Source organism: Phocoena phocoena, chromosome 7 (assembly GCF_963924675.1).
Source record: "Phocoena phocoena chromosome 7, mPhoPho1.1, whole genome shotgun sequence".
Lineage (NCBI taxonomy): Eukaryota > Metazoa > Chordata > Mammalia > Artiodactyla > Phocoenidae > Phocoena > Phocoena phocoena.
Window position 1 is genome coordinate 8,622,350 of NC_089225.1, and position 21,124 is coordinate 8,643,473.

At 42.2% G+C, this 21,124-nt stretch overlaps 1 protein-coding gene and 1 pseudogene across 2 annotated transcripts in view; both read right to left on the reverse strand.

Moving 5' to 3' along the window:
• The window catches only part of CNTNAP5 (contactin associated protein family member 5), an 881,675-nt gene that overhangs the window by 376,529 nt on the left and 484,022 nt on the right, over nucleotides 1–21,124 (reverse strand). For both annotated transcript variants that reach the window (XM_065881152.1, XM_065881151.1), the window contains exon 8: nucleotides 8,940–9,204. In XM_065881152.1, the coding sequence (XP_065737224.1) occupies nucleotides 8,940–9,204 (265 nt within the window). The remainder of the gene's footprint in view (nucleotides 1–8,939; nucleotides 9,205–21,124) is intronic.
• On the reverse strand, nucleotides 5,089–5,922 carry LOC136125874 (UBX domain-containing protein 2A pseudogene; annotated as a pseudogene).

Genomic DNA, 21,124 nt, shown 5'->3' on the forward strand with positions numbered 1-21,124 from the left:
TTATTTAATTTAAACAAAGCCAATGATAAATAATCATCCAATAACATCCATGACGGCTGCTGATCAAAGGCTATGCCATTAGAATTTCATCCTATCTTCAGCTAGAGAAAGAACAAGTCAGTCCCAGCATTCTACTAAGTATAGAAAATTAATGACTGAGTAGAACAGATTGTTTAGTAATTTGTAATGCTGGAATGCCCTGTGTCTAACTACTGAAAAATTGTAAGGTGGAAAGAACATTGTTGCTTGTATCTAGGGACTCGGTGGAAAGAAATGGTCTCTCCAATAAGCCGTTTGCCTCCACTAAAAACATTTCTGTGGCATCCGGTTGATTTCTGGATCTTTGCTCATCATGTGTCCCTTGGCCCTGGGATTCTGTTCTGTGCCTGGCGATTGGCTTTCCCTTTCTGTCTTTCCAGCTTTCGTCTTACAGCCCCTGCTGTCAGGTTGAGATCTCTCAGTGTGAAGACTCCCTTCTCCATCTTCTGGGTTCCATTTAGGTGTGCAGAGACTCACTTCTTACTCCTGAAAATTCCACTCTGGGTTTGAGGACTCTAGGATATCAAAGCAGTAGATTGTGCAGCTACATGCTTGCGAGAGAATATTCTCTAATGAAAAGCCATTAGATGGGCTTTCTGCCATTTGATCTTACTGAGGCTTGTTCTGTTTTCTGCAGTGACATAAATATATAAAAATTCTCACCTAGGGACTTCCTTGGTGGTGCAATGGTTGAGAATCCACCTGCCAATGCAGGGAACACAGGTACGATCCCTGGTCCAGGAAGATCCCACGTGCTGCAGAGCAACAAAGCCTGTGCGCCACAACTACTGAGCCTCCGCTCTAGAGCCCATGAGCCACAACTACTGAGCCTGCATGCTGCAACTACTGAAGCCTGAGTGCCTAGAGCCTGCGCTCCACAAAAAGAGAAGTCACCACAATGAGAAGCCCGCACACCACAACAAAGAGCAGCCCCCGCTCACTGCAACTAGAGAAAGCCCACGCGCAGCAACAAAGACCCAATGCAGCCAAAAATAAATACATTTATATTTTTAAAAACCCTCTCATCTCTGAGAAAGTCTGTCCCACATTAAAAGAACCTTATCACGACTCTATCTTGTTTTTCTCTCCACATGCAATAGCTCCGGTACTGCTGAAGGTCCTGTACACTCTGATAACTCTCTTACCTACCAATCAATACACACTCACAAGAGTATCCTACTGTGATTAAAAGATCGTTGCAAAAACAAAACTAAACACAACTTCTCAGATTTGGCTCCTTGGCACCTAACTCTATACGGATCACAGAGAGTAACATGCAGGGCCTTTCTGGGACAACCAAGCATCTCATTCACAAAAATCACTGGATGAAAGAATCCCAGGTTATCATTCTTCCTCCCTCAGATGCACCACAATGTGGGGAGTTGAGAAACACGACCTCTGGCAGGGGGCTTGGCCCTGCTGAATACACATAATTTAGGCCACTTACCCCGTTATCAAAAGAAGACTCTGGGGTTAATGATTTCTTTGAAGAAAATAAAGTATATGGTTGACCACCTGTTTTCCTTCAAGAACTAAGATGAAGGTTTAGAAGGGACTTGAGTAATTCTAGACCAACTCTCTCCCTTAGCTACAAAGGACAATGAGGTCTAACAGAATAAAACTCACATTCTGCATTGATGCAGAGCATAGCTAAGCTGGAGTTCTGGACGCTAAGGCCTGAGTTCAAGGTCTTTGCCCAGATTGGCTTTTCAGTGAGAACTTGATGTTTAGAGAAGCACTACAGCAGACAAAAACAGACTTCAGGGCTTCCCTGGTGGCACAGTGGTTGAGAGTCTGCCTGTTGATCAGGGGACACGGGTTCATGCCCCAGTCCGGGAAGATCCCACATGCTGCAGAGCGGCTGGGCCTGTGAGCCATGGTCTCTGAGCCTGTGCGTCCGGAGCCTGTGCTCCGCAATGGGAGAGGCCACGACAGTGAGAGGCCCGCGTACCGCAAAAAAGAATAAAAATAAAAAATAACATACTTCAAATTTTCAGGACTGAAGGACCCAAACTTCTTTCTTCCTATTCTCATTCCTATTCTCATTCTCATTCTCGTTCTCGTTCTCATCAGCAAAATAAAAATAACATTGAAATGTCAGGCCACTTGCAAAATAATTATAGTGGTGCCAGCTTTTTTTGGTTACTGAATGTTTCACTTGCAATTCAAAACACTCTGCCTCGATTGTCTAAAGAAATGAACCAGGTGGTCTCCTTTACTTTTGCACAAGTTCCTGCTTTCTTAGTTATCCAGATTGGTTTGGACAATGACAATCTACATTCTAAGCACCTTTTTAAGAGTCTTTAAAAATAGCAGCCATTTGCTCCTCAAAAATAAAACATGGTATCAATTGTTCCAAGGGTAGGTATGGCCCTGAGAGAGAAAGTGGTCCCCAAGACACATGGAACCTGGGGAGAAATGGTGAGGAACTAGAGTGTGAAATGCATAAAGGAGGAAATCCAGGTGTTTTTTTTGTTTATTTAAGATTTGCACAGTTGGATGTTCTGATCCCTGAAAGGGGACATGGGAGCAGCAGGGCTCCTGGAAGGTTTCCTCTCTGTTCCCATGCAGCCCCCAGATTTCCACGTGGCATCGGACGCACAGGGGTGACGAGAATATGGGAAAAGCTACGCAAGGCATGGCAAAGTCTCTGGAAGCATCTAGGCTTTCACTTAGTACCCTTCGTACTTACATGATAATCTTACTAAGGAATCGTCACTGAGCATTTAAAAGGGTCTGAAAAAAAAAAAATAAAAACAAATAAAAAGGTCTGAGAGGGACTTTCCTGGTGACACCGGGGTTAAGAATCCTCCTGCCAGTGCAGGGGACACAGGTTCGAGCCCTGGTCCGGGAAGATTCCACATGCCGTGGAGCAACTAAGCCCATGTGTCACAACTACTGAGCCTGCACTCTAGAGCTCGTGAGCCACAACTACTGAGCCCACATGCCACAACTACTGAAGCCTGTGTGCCACAACTACTGAAGCCCATGTGCCTAGAGCCCATGATCCACAACAGAAGCCACCGCAATGAGAAGCCTGTGCACCACAATGAAGACTCAAGGCAGCCAAAAGTAAATAAATAAATACATAAATAAACATTAAAAAAAAAAGTCTGAGTAAAGTATGTCACATATACTCAATGACTATTAGTGTGTGTATGTGTGTATGTGTGTATGCTAACATATAGATATGAATAATTTACTTTATAACACTAAATAGGCAATGTCAGTTAAAGTGGAGTAAAAGTCTACAAAGACAATGGATTCACAATCCCTTGTCAGCCCCACTTAACCCCCAAATCTGTCTATTGATGGGACCACCAAGTGAAATGTTTTGGGAAAACCCAAACTTAGATACTACATAGGCTACTTTTGTTAACAGCATACTGTACATTTCATCTTTCATCTAAAGCAGAGTTTCTCTGCATTTGAATTCTTTATAAACATCTGACCATATCACGAATAAATATGGGGGGCAGCAAGATACACTGTGGTGACCATGGACTTGGGGATGCAAAGGAAAGGCCTGAGCTTGAACACCTGCTTGGTCACTTGAACTTAATTGCTGACTCTCAATTTCCCCTTGTGCCTGTTGGTAAAATAAGAACTACTTAATATGTTTCATGAGCTCTTTTTTTTTTTTTTCTGTAGTATTGTATGACAAGGTCCTTGCATAATGCCTGACCTGCATGAGATCCACGGTAATTGTTGGTTCTACTGTCATATCACTTACAGTGAAAGGATGCCCTTGACTTTGCCTCATATTCACATGTACAAGGCTTTCAAGAAAGGAGATGACAAAAATAGAAAATAAAGAAAAATACAAGGGAGGGATTATACTGTTGTCCTTCAATGCCCTAAAACTTCATCCCTTAGAACAACTAAATTCAGATGCCTTCTATTTTGAGGACGATTTCGTTTGGACTTCTCTTCCTGATACCCAATGCAAACTGCACAAAATAACCACACAACCCAAAAACTATGCACACTGTATGAAGCTTTGGTAACAGGAGTGAATGTGCCAGGCATCCGTGTGCTGACCTTCTCATAGGGGTCACCTTCTCTTTTAGACCCAAGACGTTAGAAACACATGAACTACTCTCAAGTAAACCTTTAAATATCTGGATTCCCTGTTCAATTAATAATGTGCTATTTTCTATTTTCCATGAGGTACCATGTGTCAAGGGTAGCCCCAGTGGCCCTCAAAATTATTAGAACAATGTTTATTATTTTTCTAATTTCTCATGTCAGATTTTTCTCTTATAAAGCCAATACAATCTCAAGTACTTGGAAAACAAGGTTCTTCAGAAATGTATGGGAGGAGAAAACTGTTTTTGTTAGTCTGATTTTTTTGTTTGTTTACCTGTCTTTTCCCCGCAGGTAGAACAATGCCAGTAGACAAAAAGCCTTGATCCATTTCAAAGAAAAATAAAAGAAATTCCAAAATTTCTAAATTTTCCAAATTTCAGGAAATTTTTGGAGAAAGAAGCAAGCAAGAGTTTTCTGAGACAGACATCAGAATGTTTTTAAATCTTTCTTTTACTTGTTTGATTTTTTTTTTAGAGACAGGTCTAAAATAACATGATTTTTTTCTCCCTCTTTACTGGATATTGGGGCAGCTTTAACCAGCCTCTCTCGCAGTCATCAACACATTTTAATGGACTGACACATGCTTAATAATACAGGTAATGCTTTAGAGCAAAGTGCCACTGGGGCCTGTACTTTATTAAAACTGCATTTCTGACCTGAGCCCTGCAAGTCTCTGTACTCAACCATCTCGCCGGTTGGAGAGAAACAGACCAACGCCAGCTCACGATTTTTCTTCTTCAAATAAGGAGGATCGAGGTTTAACCTTTATAACTCTGCACATGAAAAATGTTATGTTTCTAAGCGATTAACTCGCCTCCATGACTAGAAATCTTAGAAATTTCATAAAAGCCCCATGACTGCACAAACTCACTCAGCTTTTATGACTCTAAGGAGTGAGGCCTGTTTTTGCCTGAGGTCTTGAGTCAGTGTGGAAGAGAAAGAAATTTGCTAAATAGCTTCTCAACACTGCGCTAAAGGGTTTAGATCATATTTAATCATCGTCACAGTCTTGTGATGTAAGCATTTTTTAAATCTCATTTTGTAGGTAGATGCTAAGATGGTCCCCAATGATCCATGACTACTAATATCTAGTGTGAGTGTTTCATCTAGCAATTTGAGGAAAGGAAGAGCTCTTGCCGGGGAAAAGGGAGGACTTCTTTGAGATCCTTGGTGTTTTTCGAAGAAGTCTTTGATGTGGCTTATCCTATGAGAAATGTTAAATTCCTGGACACTTCTTTTCCCATTGGCTAACCAGATCTGTATATTAGTGATGGGTTCCAGACTGTTTAGTGAGACAGTAGACAACTTATTTTTATTCTCAACTTCAATACACTTTGCTTTAGAAACAATTTTTGGTGTAGCACTTCCCAGTCTGTGACCCTGTCCTGAGAAGGGCTGGAACACAGGCTTTGTTGACATATATACTTCATTTTTCTTATCTTCAACTTTAACATCAACACATCAACCTCCTCATTATTAAAAATCCTGTAGTTCTAAAGGTAATTCCCCTTTTTTGATGGAGTTCAGAAACTGCTGAGCTACACCATCAAAATAACTTCTGAAATCATCACTGACTGTGAATCCGTTTTTCCATAATTTTATACTTACACCTACCAGTTTCTTTTGTTCAGTGGCAGACAAACATTTGACACCAACCTTCTGAGTTTCCTCAAAAAGGCTGTCAACAAAATAGTCACAATTTATTTGCTGATTATCACTAAGAGGTTGGTGGTCAGATCCTGTTTCACAAACCCGTTCTTCCTCTATACTTTCAAGATTATCTGCTTCTTTCATTCTCTTTTGTCTTCCTCCTGGTGTGGCCACTAGGCTGGAGCCTCTCAGACTGGAAGCACTGCCTCCCCCAGACCCTCTCAATCTCGGCGGCCATGCTGCTGGGATCCTGCTCGTCTCCCTCGGTTACTGCTGCTGTCACCAAGCACATGCCGAGGCTGGCTCTGACTCCTAATATCTGAACCCTTGTATAATCCCTTTGACTTGAGCAAGGGTTAGACTTATTCACTTTTTTCTAATGAATAGAATATGATGAAAAGGATGGGATGAGATATACAAAGACTGTGGCTTTTGTCCTGGGGGTTCTTTCCCACTCTCTCCAGGGTCACTCACTCTGGGGTAAGAGTGCTGCCCTATCAATGAGGCAGCGTTCTGGAGAGGGCGTGGGGATAAGTTTGGATCCACTGAGGTCTGCCCACAGCCACATGAGTTAGCCTGGAAGCAGAGTAAGAAGCGGTTGAACATTGAGATGACTGTCGCCCCTGACAACAACTTGACTGCAGCCAGAATTGCCCAAAGGGCTCCTGGATTCCTGACTCTTAGAAAATCAGACATAACACGTGTGGTTTTCAACTAATACATGTTGGTATACTTTGTTACGCAGCTGTAGATAACAAATGCACTCTCACTTACATGGGAGACAAAGTTAAGTTCATCTAGGTCCCCAGACTAACTAGTAAGGGGAAAAGGTGCTTTTGGAACCTGCCTCTCTGACTCACAGACCCACGCCCTTCTGTTATTTCCAGGGTGTTGAAACTGTATACAAGACACTGTGTCCCTCCTTTGAAATAATAGGCTTTTGCTTTAGTCTCCCACGCTTATGCTGAGTCTCAAAAGGCTGCTCAAGTGTTAATGATTAGGAAAAAAAAAAGTTAATGATTAGGAATGTGAAGATGTAGAAATAAAGAATAGCTGTTGGGCTGGGAAACTGGTAATAATTTAGACTATAAATCAGCCACATGGCAGAATCACCAAATTCCCAGTTCCCTGAAAGATAAAGATAAAGGCCTGACACATATTCCAAAAGTTGTTTTTTTTTTTTACAGGAAGCTGACCCCTGCCCCCAGATGAAAATTGCTGACTACAACCACATAGACCTTAGACTGGTTGAAACCAGAAGGTTGATGATGCTGGAAACTTCACCTTGATGCCAACCAATCTGAGAACTGTGCACAAGCTGATCATACACCCTGCAGCTCCCTCCCTCACACTGCCTTTAAAACCCCTTACCTGAAAGCTATTGGGGAGTTCAGGTCTTTGAGCATGAGCTGCCCCTTCTCCTTGCTTGGTGCCCTGCAATAAAATCTATACTTTCCTTCACCACAATTCGGTGTCAGTAGATTGGCTTTACTGTACATGGGTGAGCGGACCCAAGTTTGGTTCGATAACAGGTTCAATGGACTTTTTTGTTCACCCATTGACATCAGAGCCTTTCCCATAGCCTGACCTGATCTTGACTATTAAGTCACATCCTTTACTTAACTCAATTTCCTCTAATTTAATTGCATAACAAAACTCACAGTCCAGTGGGGGAAGAAAGACATTTAAATTAAATAAATGATTCAGTGTCCTATAATCCAGGATGGATATTGGCCCAGGGTGCACAGAGGAGGCGGTTTGATTCAGGCTGTAGAGCCAGGAAGGCTTCTCAGGATTTGTTGACCTAGCAGCCTGCCTTAGCCCCCAATCCAATGCCTGCAGGTGGTCTGACCTCGGTAAGTACTTGTCACCAAGTGAACACATTGCTTCCAGAAGGACAGGGGACGTCAGTAAGATAACAAGTAGAGAAGGAGGGAGAAAATTCCATGGCTCCATGTTGAAAGAATGGCAGATAGAAGAGTCAGGATGTTATTCATACATCTATTCCATGTTGCTATACATTAGGACCTATACTCTATTGCTATAAAAGAAAGTACTTTCCAATCTTCAGCTTTTTGAGAACCATTTAAAAAATTTTATGAAAAGATGCTCAACATCGCTAATTATTAGAGAAATGCAAATCAAAACTACCATAAGGTATCACCTCACACTGGTCAGAATGGTCATGATCAAAAAGTCTACAAATAATAAATGCTGGGGAGGACGTGGAGAAAAGGGAACCCTCTTGCACCCTCCCACTGTTGGTGGGAATGTAAATTGGTGCAGCCGTTATGGAGAACAATATGGAGGTTCCTTAAAAAACTAAAAACAGAGTTACTGTATGATCTAGCAGTCCCACTCCTGGGCATATATCCACAGAAAACTGTAATTCAAAAAGATAAATGCACCCCAATGTTCATTGCAGCACTGTTTACAATAGCTAAGACATGGAAGCCACCTAAATGCCCACTGACAGATGGATGGATAAAGAAGGTGTGGTATATATATAGAGAGAGAGTGGAATATTACTCAACCATAAAAAAGAATGAAACATTGCCATTTGCAGCAACATGATTAGACCTAGAGTTTATCATATCAAGTGAAGTAAGTCAGACAGAGGAAGAAAAATATCATATGATATCACTTATATATTGAACTAAAAACAATGATACAAATGAACTTATTTACAAAACAGAAACAGACTCACAGACTTGGAAAACAAACTTAATGGTTACCAAAGGGGAAAGATGAGGGGAGGAATAAATTAGGAGGTTGGGATTAACAGATACACACGGCTATATATAAAATAGATAAACAACAAGGACCTACTGTATAGCACAGGGAAGTATATGCAATACTCTGTAATCACCTAGATGGGAAAAGAATCTGAAAAAGAATAGATACATGTCTATGCATAACTGAATCACTTTGCTGTACACCTGAAACTAACACAACATTGTAAATCAACTATACTCCAATACAAAATTTATAAAAGAAGAAAAAAAAAAACAAATGTTGGCTCTTCAGACTTAGAGTAAATTTGTGAAGACTGGTCATCTCACACCCCTGGGAGCTGGAGCCTGTATGTTTTGGTCAGATTCTCAAACATGTATCGACTTGGCTGAACAAGAAACGACATAGAAGTTGTCAGTGGACAGTACCTGTGAGGATTTCAGCTGCCCGTTCTGTCATTTTCTGAATCACGAGTCTCAGGGTTCCATCCTCCAGGCTCAGCAACAGGGTCCCTGAGCCCTCAGAGAGCATTGTGGACAGAAGCAGACCATCCTTGTTCCACGTTCGAAACTGGAAACTCACCGAGAGCCCATCAATTTGGGGGGTGCCGGGCAGCAGCAAATAACTGCTGCTCGAGTTGACAAATGTGATGGGAACAATTTGTGGTTCAGAGCAGGAAAATGTGACATTGCCCTGGAAAACAATAAAAATCAAATATATAAAAGCCATTTTTTATTCTGCAATCTGACAGCTGATATAAACAACCACCTGGAGCTGACCTTAATTTCAGGATCATTTTACATACAGCAGCAAGATCTTAAAGGGAAAAATATGTCAGCTTTGTTCAGACACACCCACAAGATTGTTTTCCATTCTTTTTTCTGCATCATGGTGCTATCTGCAAAGAGGGTCATCCAAGACCCAGGGTGGGTGGGGGCATGGGAAGCATCAGAAGTTTCTAGGGATCCAGAGATAAAACTAATTACATTCATTCATTGAATAATGCTGTACTGCAAGTCAACTAAGTGCCAAGCACTGGGATACCTTTCAAAGAGATATGTATGAGAAAACTTTGTTACAATATGGAATGTCCCCAGGGCAGCCTGGTAGAAGAAATAGCTAAAGAAGCAAAGGTTTCACAAAGGAGGCGATTCTTTCCTGGAAGGAAGTGGCGAAAGACAAGAGTGGGTGCCAGGTCAGTCTTCTCAGCAGATGGCATGGTGTTTGCAAAGGCTTGGAAAAACTAGCAAAATGGCATCCCTGGGGAATGAGTCATTTGTGAACTTGCAGTAGGACAGAGCGGGCCATGGACCATGAAGCAGGTGAGTTTATGCTTTGCTAAAGTTATCATTCAAAGTTAGAAGCAGTAGAGTGACATTGGCCAGATTTTTAATGTATTAAGAGTATTTTTAGTAACATGGGGAGTCAAGTGGGGGATGCATGAGAGGACCAGAAGTGGGGAGTATTAAGTGTGTGTAGACTAGAACCAGGAAGAAGTGGAAGAAGATTATCCTTTGCATAAGTGAGGGAAAATGGGTCCGAGTTTACTTGAGGAAGTTACAGGAAAATAAACAAATGTATATATGTGACCAGCTGAGCCAGGCGCTGGTCACTTTTACTAGATGAATAAGGAGAAAGCCTGGAATACCGTCTAGATTATGAATAGGTGTTACAATATGAAAGCCATTTGTAATTTTTATAGCCAACCTCTACAACAATGCAGTGAGCTTATTCAGGTAAGTGTAATGCAGCATTTTCCTCTAAATAGTCATAGACACATCTTTTTTTAACTTATTTTATTGAATTATAATTGATTTACAATGTTGTGTTAATTACTGTACAGCAAAGTGACTCAGTTATATATATTTATATATATATATATTCATTCTTTTTCATGTTCTTTTCCATTATGTTTTACTACAGGATAGTGAATATAGTTCCCTGTGCTATACAGTAGGTCCTTGTTGTTCATGCAGTCTATATATACTAGTTTGCATCTGCTAATCCCAAACTACCAATCCATCCCTCTCCACTCCCCTTCACCCTTGGCAAACACAGTCTGTTCTATTCATAGACACACCTTGTTCCCTGTAAATCTCTCAATGCCAATGAAAGAGGCTAAGCTCCACCTATTTCCATAGCCAGTGCCACTTCTGCAAAAAAAAAGACAGGGATTTCTGAAAGAGGAATGCCCTGGCTTGCCTGGCTGCCTGAATTCAACTTTGCACTAAAGTGGCCAGGTAGTGGGGTTAGATACCTAGGACAGCTCCTAGTCCTAGAACAGATTAATCCTTCAGGTTGTACAGCCTCATAATCCTGAAAAAAACATCCTTAGGTCCCAAATATATTTGTTAGTGATAGTCCTGCATTTCTGAAAACAAATAGCAGTTTCCAAACAAACTTCTCCCAATAGTACATTTCTAATGATGCACTCATCAAGCACACCGCTATGAGCATATTCTTGCATTGATCATTTTTTGTAGTTGTTTAGATGTGTTCTTCTCTTTAGGCTAGATCCCCAGAAGTTAATTAATGTGTCAAAGGGTAAGGCCCTTGATATCCATCAAGAAATTGCCCACAGTTTATACTGCATTTGGCATTAGGCTAAGTGCTAACATGCATATCTCATGTATTCTACACAATGACACTGCATTCATTTAAAAAATGCACAAATTGGGTTTGGAGAAGCTAGGTGATTTGACAAAAGCCAGAGTCCTCCTTAGCAGTGACAATGGGGGACAAACCTATGTTTGTCTGACATGGAGGCTTTTGGCAGCCATCTCTGAGAACTTCCTCCTCTGTACTGGGTACCACTGTTAAAAAAAAACATCTACCAGCTTGCTTTTGATATCCCATTGCTGTTTTAATCTGCTTTTTAAAATTTATATCTAGTCTCATACTGTTGTGGCTGGAAAAGATGATTGATTTGATTTCAATTTTCTTAAATTTACTGAGGCTTGATTTGTGACACAAGATGTGATCTATCCTGGAGAATGTTCTGTGTGCACTCGAGAAGAAAGTGTATTCTATTGTTTTTGGATGGAATGTCTTATAAATATCAATTAAGTCCGTCTGGTCTAATGTGTCATTTAAAGCTGTGTTTCCTTATTTATATTCTGTTTGGATGATCTGTCCATTGGTGTAAGTGGGGTGTTAAATTCACCTACTATTATTGTGTTACTGTTGTTTTCCCCTTTTGTGGCTGTTAGCATTTGCCTTATGTATTGAGGTGCCCCTATGTTGGGTGCATAGATATTTACAATTGTTACATCTTCTTCTTGGATTGATCCCTTGATCATTATATAGTGTCTTTCCTTGTAGTTTGTAATAGTCTTTATTTTAAAGGCTATTTTTTTCTGATATGAGTATTGCTACTCCAGCTTTCTTTTGATTTCCATTTGTACAGAATATCTTTTTCCATCTTCTCACTTTCAGCCTGTATGTGTCCTTAGGTCTGAAGTGGGTCTTTTGTAGACAGCATATATATGGGTCTTCTTTCTGTACCCATTTAGCCAGTCTGTGTCTTTTGGTTGGGGCATTTAATCCATTTACATTTAAGGTAATTAATAATATGTATGTTCCTATTACAATTTTCTTGATTGTTTTGGGTTTGTTTTTGTAAGTCTTTTCCTTCTCTTGTGTTTCCTGCCTAGAGTAGTTCCCTTAGCATTTGCTGTAAAGCTGGTTTGATGGTGCTGAATTCTATTAACTTTTGCTTGTCTATAAAGCTTTTGATTTCTCTGTTGAATCTGAATGAGATCCTTACTGGGTAGAGTAATCTTGGTTGTAGGTTTTTCCCTTTCTTCACTTTAAATATATCTTACCACTCCCTTCTGGCCTGTAGAGTTTCTACTGAAACATCAGCTGTTAACCTTATGGGGATTCCCTTGTATGTTATTTGTTGCTTTTCCCTTGCTGCTTTTAATATTTTTTCTTTGTGTTTAATTTTTGTTAGTTTGATTAATACGTGCCTCGGCATGTTTCTTCTTGGATTTATCCTGTATGGGACTCTCTGTGCTTCCTGGACTTGATTGACTATTTCTTGTCCCGTGTTGCATAAGTTTTCAACTATAATCTCTTCGAATATTTTCTCAGACCCTTTCTTTTTTTCTTCTTCTTCTGGAAGCCTATGATTCGAATGTTGGTGTGCTTAATATTGTCCCAGGGGTCTCTGAGACTGTCCTACATTCTTTTCACTCTTTTTTCTTTATCCTGCTATGCATCAGTTATTTCCACCATTCTATCTTCCAGCTCACTTTCTGTTCTTCTGCCTCAGTTATTCTGCTATTGATTCCTTCTAGAGTATTTTTAATTTCAGTTATTGTGTTGTTCATCACTGTTTGTTTGCTCTTTAGTTCTTCTAGGTCCTTGTGAAATATTTCTTGTATTTTCTCTATTCTATTTCCAAGATTTTGGATCATCTTTACTATCATTACTCTGAATTTTTCAGGTAGTTTGCCTGTTTCCTCTTTATTTGTTTGGTCTTGTGGGTTTTTATCTTGCTCCTTTGCCTGTAGGATATTTTTCTGTCTTCTCATTTTGTCTAATTTACAGTATTTGAGGTCTCCTTTCCCTAGGCTGCAGGGTCATAGTTCCTCTTGCTTCTGTTCTCTGCCCCTGGTGGTGGGGTTGGTCCAGTGTCTTGTGTAGGCTTCCTGATGGGAGGGAATGGTATCTGCATTCTGGTGGGTGGAGCTGAGTCTTTTCCCTCTGAAGAGCAGGGCCTTGTCAAGTGCTGTGTTTTGGGGTATCTGTGAGCTTAGTATGACTTTAGGTAGTCTGTGTGCTAATGGGTGGGTTTGTGTTCCTGTCCTGTTTGTTGTTTGGTGTGAGGGGTCCAACACTGGGAGCTGCTGGCAGTTGGGTGGAGCTGGGTCTTGGATTCAGACAGAGGCCTCCGTGAGGGTTCTCGATGATTAACCTTCCTTGGGGCTGGGAATTCTCTAGTGGCCCAGCATCCTGGACTTGGTGCTCCCACTCCTGAGCCTCAGGCCCGACTTCTGGTCAAGGCGCCAAGACTCTGCAAGTCGCTCATCTCAGTTATGCAAGGATCTTTATAGTCCTTTCCAGTGCCCAAGGTCTTCTGCTAGTTTCCGGCTGGTGTTCTGCAACAATTGTCACATCTATAGATGTATTCCTGATGCATCCGTGGAGACAGATGAACTCCACATCTACCTACTCTTCTGCCATCTTGAATATCCCTGGATGGTGCAGGTGTACTCACTGTCATCCAGCAGGTGCATGGTGCAGCTGTACTCGTGCTCCAGGCTCCTGCTGCTGCCACTCATCAACCTGCTCAGCATTTTCCCACCCGCCCCCTGCCTCCGGGAGAGAATCGGCAGTGCTGCAGACCCCGGACCAGGCACCGCTCAGCCAGGCAGCTCCACACAAGCACCTGCACTTGCACCATCACCCTAGCAAGGACGCCGCCACCGCCTCCTGCTGGTCTTCTCCTCCTCCTTCTCCACCACCACCTGCCCCCAGCCCAGAGCAAGTGCCTGGCTCTCTCTCCTCCATGCCCCACTGCCCCTTAATCTGCATTTTTGGATTTCTGGTTGATACCCTTTCAAGATGAAATATCCCCACTTATGGCAGATTAACTGAGGCAAGGCTATCTTTTAAACAAAGCAAAATCACAAATGCTCCCACAGGGAACTTGGGAGTAGCAGTAACTCTTCTTGCCCTTTACTTTTCCTGAGGTCAGTGTCACCTCCTCTGGTAACAATTTGCCACAGCAAAGCTGTACTCAAAGTTTGAGGCTGTGTAGAAGGGGGAAAGGTGACAAGGCTGAAGGTAGAAGCCCAGGACTTTGTAAAACACCCCTTCCTGCATTGATTTAGAATCCAGTGTATCAGACTCACAGACACAGAGAACAGACTTGTGGGTGCCAAGGGGGAGGGGGTGCAGGGGAGGGATGGATTGGGAGTTTGGGGTGAGCAGATGCAGACTAGAATGGATAAGCAGCAAAGTCCTACTGTAGAGCACAGGGAACTATATTCAATATCCTGTAAAAAATCATATGAAGAATATGAAAAATAATATATATATGTATAACTGAATCACTTTGCTGTATACCAGAAACTAACACAACATGGTAAATCAGCTATTTTTCAATTTTAAAATAACCCTTAAAAAAGTCCAATATTTAGCTCGACTCAGCCATTTTGTGAGTGTTCTCTGAATAGACAATCATGGAGGGTGGTCCTCAGGACAGCGGGGGTCTAGAGGAACTGAGATTGTCCCCTGCATTCCACTGAAAGTCTAATGGGCCCCAGTACCTTTGAAATAGGCCAGGGAACCCAGAAGCCCTTGAGAGGCACTCAGGGGACACTCCAGTTCCCCAGCAAGATCCTGGTGGCAAGAACTTCAAATAAATGCTTCAGGGATCCTCACTGGTTAAGATAAGGCCAGGTGTGGGGATCAATGCTTTGTTCAACAGGGAGCAGGAGAACTTGGAAATGCATTGTCTTTGGACGGTGTCTCCACATCACTGCAGGCCGTGCTCTCCACTCCGTCTCCCACATTTCCCTCATGCTGTCCTCTGTTGCCCTTGTGTCCATGCAGCTGCCTGAGCTGTCCAAAACTTCTCTGTTTTTAGAGCACTCCCCTGCTCTGTTCTCCAACGGTAGGTCCAAGGGCAAGTAGGAGAGAGAGATGGGAGCAGATGGGAAACGCCGTTTACTCCCAATCTGACCCAACTCTCCTGACAAATGTGAGTGTTCCGGGCTGAGCTGTTTGTCACACTGTGGTGCAGCACCCCCTGCCCCGTTCCACATCCATCTCAGCTGTGCTGGTTGCTGGCAGAAATGCCAAAGTGTCAAGAGGCACTGATACTCAGCCCCATTCACCACAATGGAGAGAAAGAAGAAATTAGCTAAATGAAAAAGTAGTACTTTTGAAATCAACACGGACTATTGAATCATTTTCAATAATGCCATTTGTGACTCCAGAATCCTTCTCAAGACAGCATTTGAGGGAGTCCCCAGCAATGATTTAGAAAGAGCATGCAAGAAGACAATATTACTCAAGCCTTAAAATGAATGAAGTAATGCCATTTGCAGCAACATGGATGGACCTAGAGATTATCATACCAAGTGAAGTAAGTCAGAGAAAGACAAATACCATATGATACCACTTATTTGTGGAATCTAAAATAAAAGATACAAATGAACTTATTTACAAAACAGAAGTAAACCCACAGACATAGAACACAAACTTACAGTTATCAAAGAGGAAGGGGTGGGAGAAGGATAAATTAGGAGTTTGGGATTAACATATACACACTACTATATATAAAATAGATAATCAATAAGGATTTACTGTATAACACAGGGAGCTATACTCAGTATCTTGTAATAACCTATAAGGGAAAAGAATCTGAAATATATATATATGTATGTGTGTGCATGTGTCTGTACACCTGAAACTAGCACAGCATTGTAAATCAAGTATACTTCAATGTTAAAGAAGACAAAATTGTTAAAAAAAAGGGAGAGAAGACAATGTACTTGAGAAAGGTGTCAAAACAGAGAGCAGCAAAAAGTCAACAGACTGTATTCTACCCTATATACCAGCTTAATCCATTAATTCAACTTTCATCGCATCCCCGTGAAGAAGGACACTCCATGCCTCAGACTCCCCATTCTACTGTAGATTTAATTCAGTAGGGATTTCAACATGCATTCAAGATTTCTCCAACATTGTAAAACAATGTGCTTAGCACAGGGCCTTATAAGTTATACACGTAAATGGGATCCTGTTCCTTTTCAGTCTATAGTCATTAAATGTACATTTTTGACTGTAACTGATGCAAAGTATCCCATGACACAGGGATGCACCATGGTGGTCAAATCTTCAAGGTAAATCAGCCAGCCCTGATCCTATAGATGAGACTGCAAGAAAGTCAGTATCGCTGCCATGGTCTCTCTTTCCCTGAATATATTACAAGATCTACAGGGTCTTTCACTGTCCCAAAAGAAGGTCACTCTACACTTAACAGTCTAAATCCTTGGTGTCTGATGTGTCTCACCTGACAACACCACCAGGCCCCAGTTGGATGGTGACCCTCCATGGGACAATGGCTCCACTGAGCCACAGGTCGCTGGTACCTATAAGTGGGGGCCTTTCTTTGTCCCCCAAATGGCAGTTCTTAGTGCCCAATGCTTTCATGCTCATACATGCTCATTCTTCTCCAAAAGATAAGGTATACAGAAGTGACGGGCCCATCTGTCCCTCGGGGTCCCCCAAACCATGTCCACTTTCCTTCTCTGGGGTCCACCATGGCCTTTCCTTTGCAACCCTCAAAACACAGAAGTTCCCGTCCCACCTCTTTTCTCAGACAAAAGACTTTGATTTCTATGGATGGAGCACAGGACGCTGAAACTCTAAGATCTGTTCGTAGACCATCTTAGAGAGACTGTCCATTTCTATGGAAAAACGCTTTGTTTTGTACCATTAACAACAAGAGCTGTACTGTCCCCTATCTGATTCATGAAGCTTGATGGACTCCTAAGAACGGTCAGGACCTTAAAACACAAGAAGCAGGTTTGTGCCAGCCGGAGGAGGCAAGCCCTTTTTATTGATTCATCCTACCCAAGCAGGCTCTCCCTTTGGAGGGCAGAGAAAAACCTCCACACTATTAATTGCTATGAAGAAACAGTACATGAGGTCTCACACAAAGGAAGCCTCTTCTAATCTGGAGGGTTACAAAAGGCTTCCTTAGGGAAGTGACATTGGAATTGAGATTTTACAGGAGAACAGGTGTAACTAATTGGAAAGTGAGCAGAAGTTTTATCCGAGGAGAGAGGGAACGCAGTTTCTAAGGTCAGAGACAGGAAGGTGGGCGGTATATACAAGGACCTGCCAGAAGGTCAGCTGATGGCAGTTCAGAAGCCAGCACAACAGCAGGCAAGATCCAGTGGGAAGGGCAGGAAGGGATGCAATCATTAAGACTTTAGACCATGTCGAGGTACTAGAACTTGATCCTATGGACAAAACAGAATGGAAAGGGGTGAAGAGAGAACTGATGTATAGATTAGGCAGTAGGGTCATATTGTGCTTGAGATGCATCCCTCAGGGGGCTGTAGATATGGAATAGAGTATGCACTGTGTGCAAGAAAGGATGCTCAAGGGCCATACTTCGGGCACTTAAGGGTTTGTGGAGGGCTCTGTCTAGAATGTTGAGGGAGAACAGCAAGCAGATAGTCTGCAGGTAAAATTGATAGTAGGTGCTGTGCAGGGTTGAGGGGCTTCCACTCTCCTCTGCTTGCCTAGGGACCTCAAATAGCACAGAGCAGGGATGGCCCTGCACTGTGGGTTGACCATCACCTGCCTTGATTGGTGGCCCCTCCCACTCCTGTGTGAAGACACTGACAGCAAATGCAAGTTCTTAAGCTCATTCATCTAATCCATGTGTGTGGTTACTATGGCAACCAGTCCCCTCAATATACTTCCTGCCTTTCTCCCTCCACCAAGAGTGACCTGTTCCGGCCTCTGCACCCACCCTCACACCCCCTCCCTCCTTCCTCCTGGCCCATTCCTGGGGCCTTTTCAGACCCTCCCAACCCCGAGGTGGCTGCCTTCTTCACCAGGTCCCAATGGTTTGTGTCCCTAGACCATCTATTCACATATCCATACAAGTGTTACCATACACTTATCATTATCGCTTAGACTGCCTCGTAATAATTAGCTACTCTTTACTACTTGCATAGGCTTTTCATAAAAATTCATCTGTAGTTGGGTAGAGAGCATCTGGCTTTGAATTCTGAGAAGAAAGTGAAATTGTTCAATTTAGGCAGAATTGGATTCTTATCATGAATATTTACCAGGAAAACCATATGGTCTCTCTGATTCCTTAATTTTTGCTACTATAGCTGTGAGAATAATGGTAGAGTGTTGATTTAGGATCAAACGAGAACATGGGCATTGTGTCTAGCACTGTTCTTGCCTCGTTTTTCTTTTTCCTGATCTGCCACTTTTTTGGGTGACCTGAGGCCAGTGACCTTAAGAGTCTTAGTTTCCTCTTTTGTAACCCGAGGCTGGTGGACTGGGTGGTTCACAGATTCCCACAAGGGCCCTCATTCTTTGGGCATCTGAGACTGAAAACCCATATTCTTATCATCTATCTTCTCTTAGAAGGGGGGATAGGCATCAACAGAGTCATTTCCAATGTTGGAGTGAGCAGTGTAACCAAGTACTTGCTTTTTAAGATGTTTTTAAAATAATGCTTCAAAGCATAAGAAAGGAAACCTAAGACTTTTCCCTACCAATTCCTTTCTAACTTCAGGGAATACAGCAAGAGTCTCCATAGATAAATATTTTATATATATATATATATATATATATATATATATATATATATAATTTAAAGCAAGTAAGCAGAAGATGATACTGGTCCATATTTTTAAAAGGGAAGCCCAAATAAAAAACATGTTTACCAGGGTATAACAGCTACCTGATTGATTATTCCTCCTCCTGCCCACCTCTCCAGAAACAGCATCCTAAAATACAAAGAGAATGCTAGGTTAATGCGGAAATGTATCGGGAATTAAGGTGGTTGAAACTTTCTTGGAGATAATAAAATGGGAGAAATTATATGTAAGCCACGTAGCTGGGTGCTGGTCCAAGGGCAGTGCAAGGAAAATCAGAGGAAAACAATGAGAGAAAACACAGGTTCTCAGCTGCAGCCTCCTTCCAAATGTATCCAGGTCATTCTGCCACCATATCAGAAGCTTGTCAAATGCTGACTGAAATCCAGTAAAAGGCATCCAACTAAAATCTTTCCTCCATGGTGGGGGAACTCATCCAAAAGAAGATCTTAGAGTAATAGCATAATTACTGTGGTCTCCTAGTGTCTCATGGGTAAGGAGGATCTGACAGAGAGAACTTAGTACCACTTAAGTCTGTGTTATGTGACTACGGAATGGATCAGATAAACTGTCACAGACAGGGCTTATCACATGTACAGAGGGACCAACTTTAGAAGATGCTGTTCTGCTTACAATGGGGGAAACATCATCATGGTCTAAATGTGGGTATATGGTAGATGGAACAGATAGAAATGTATTACACAGTGATCTAATGATCTCTGTGTTTGTCAAAGATTCCTAAACATGGAATCTATCACCACTTGTTCATTGGACACCTGGTATTTTAGCCAGGTCTCAGATAGTGTAAAGACAAAAATGCCAAAATTGACTAGGCTAAAACAAGGAACTAATAAGACTGAGAAGAAAGACATTTAAAAAATGACTGAATTAGTGCCTATTTCACAGCTTTAGGATTGAACATAATCCTTTGCTTATTTCAGTTGAGGCTATGGATGTACATGGCAAATTTTAGACCTTAACAGCAAAAGCTAACCATGCCTAAATTTCTACTTGGGCTTTGCTTTTGCCTTATCTCTATGGCAAGAATCCACTCTCTTTCAAAATTGTGACTTACTTGCTGATCTTGTATTGGCTGCATAGACCATAGGTTATAGATAAAGGGGCCAATCACTGATGAATTGCTAATAGATATTTCTCATTGGTGGGCATTCTCCAGCAGTCAAACTTTGACCAGAGAAGATGTGTGCCATCTTTGTCTAGTTATTTTCGTTTGGCAAGTGCGTTCCTTCTGGACTCGCTTCACTACAAAGACACCTACTACTGCCTGGGATAGCGATTCAAGCCAGTTAGGTCTTTTGCAGAAGGCACCAGAAAGTTATCCTCTGCTCTGCTTTAAATTATAATCTGAAAATACAGAAGTTATAGATAAAACGCATGTGAGGAGAAGGCAATGTCATTGGCCTCTAACTCAATCAGGTCATTTGCCAACACTTCCTGACTCTCTTCTTCTGGTACTTTATTTCACCCAGCAAACACTGCTCACCAGCTGAGCAGTAAGACCCTGCTCTGGGCTTGAGTGCCCTGGGAAGAGTAGGACAGAGATAAGAGAGGAGCCAAGCCCTGAGGACCTACTGGCCACCAGGATGTGCAATGGAATTGATGCATTTGGGATGCTATGGTCTTGGACTTTGGCAGACAGTCTGATTGGCTCCCTAGGAGGGTGGGGGAAAACTGCCCCAGAGCCCTGTGCCTCCTGGCAGCCTACAGACTCCAGGCACACGCAAGCACAGTTGCAGTTCACTCCCCCAAAAGGGAAGAGCCCATCCCCTCACTGTACCTCTGATGTGGGGTGGGGTGGCAGTGCCGATTGGCATTAGCAGGAAGGGTGGCACAAACCAGAAATTGAGCTGCCAGATCTGAGACCCCGGTCCTCTGACACCCAGGGCACCCAGCTGTCTGTCATCTGAGAACTCTCCATCTGCCCACACAGAAAAAGAGAAAGAAAAATAAAAGGGATTTAAAGAGTGGACATTCTATGAAACAGCGCCATTTGCAATGACATGGGTGGACCTAGAGATTATCACACTAAGTGAAGTAAATCAGAAAGAGAAAGACAAATACCATATGATATCACTTATATGTGGAATCTAAAATAGGACATGAATGAATTTATCTACGAAACAGAAACAGACTCACTGACCTGTGGTTGCCAAGGGGGAGGGAGTTGCAGGAGGGATGGACTGGGAGTTTGGGATTAGCAGATGCAAACTATTATATACATGTAT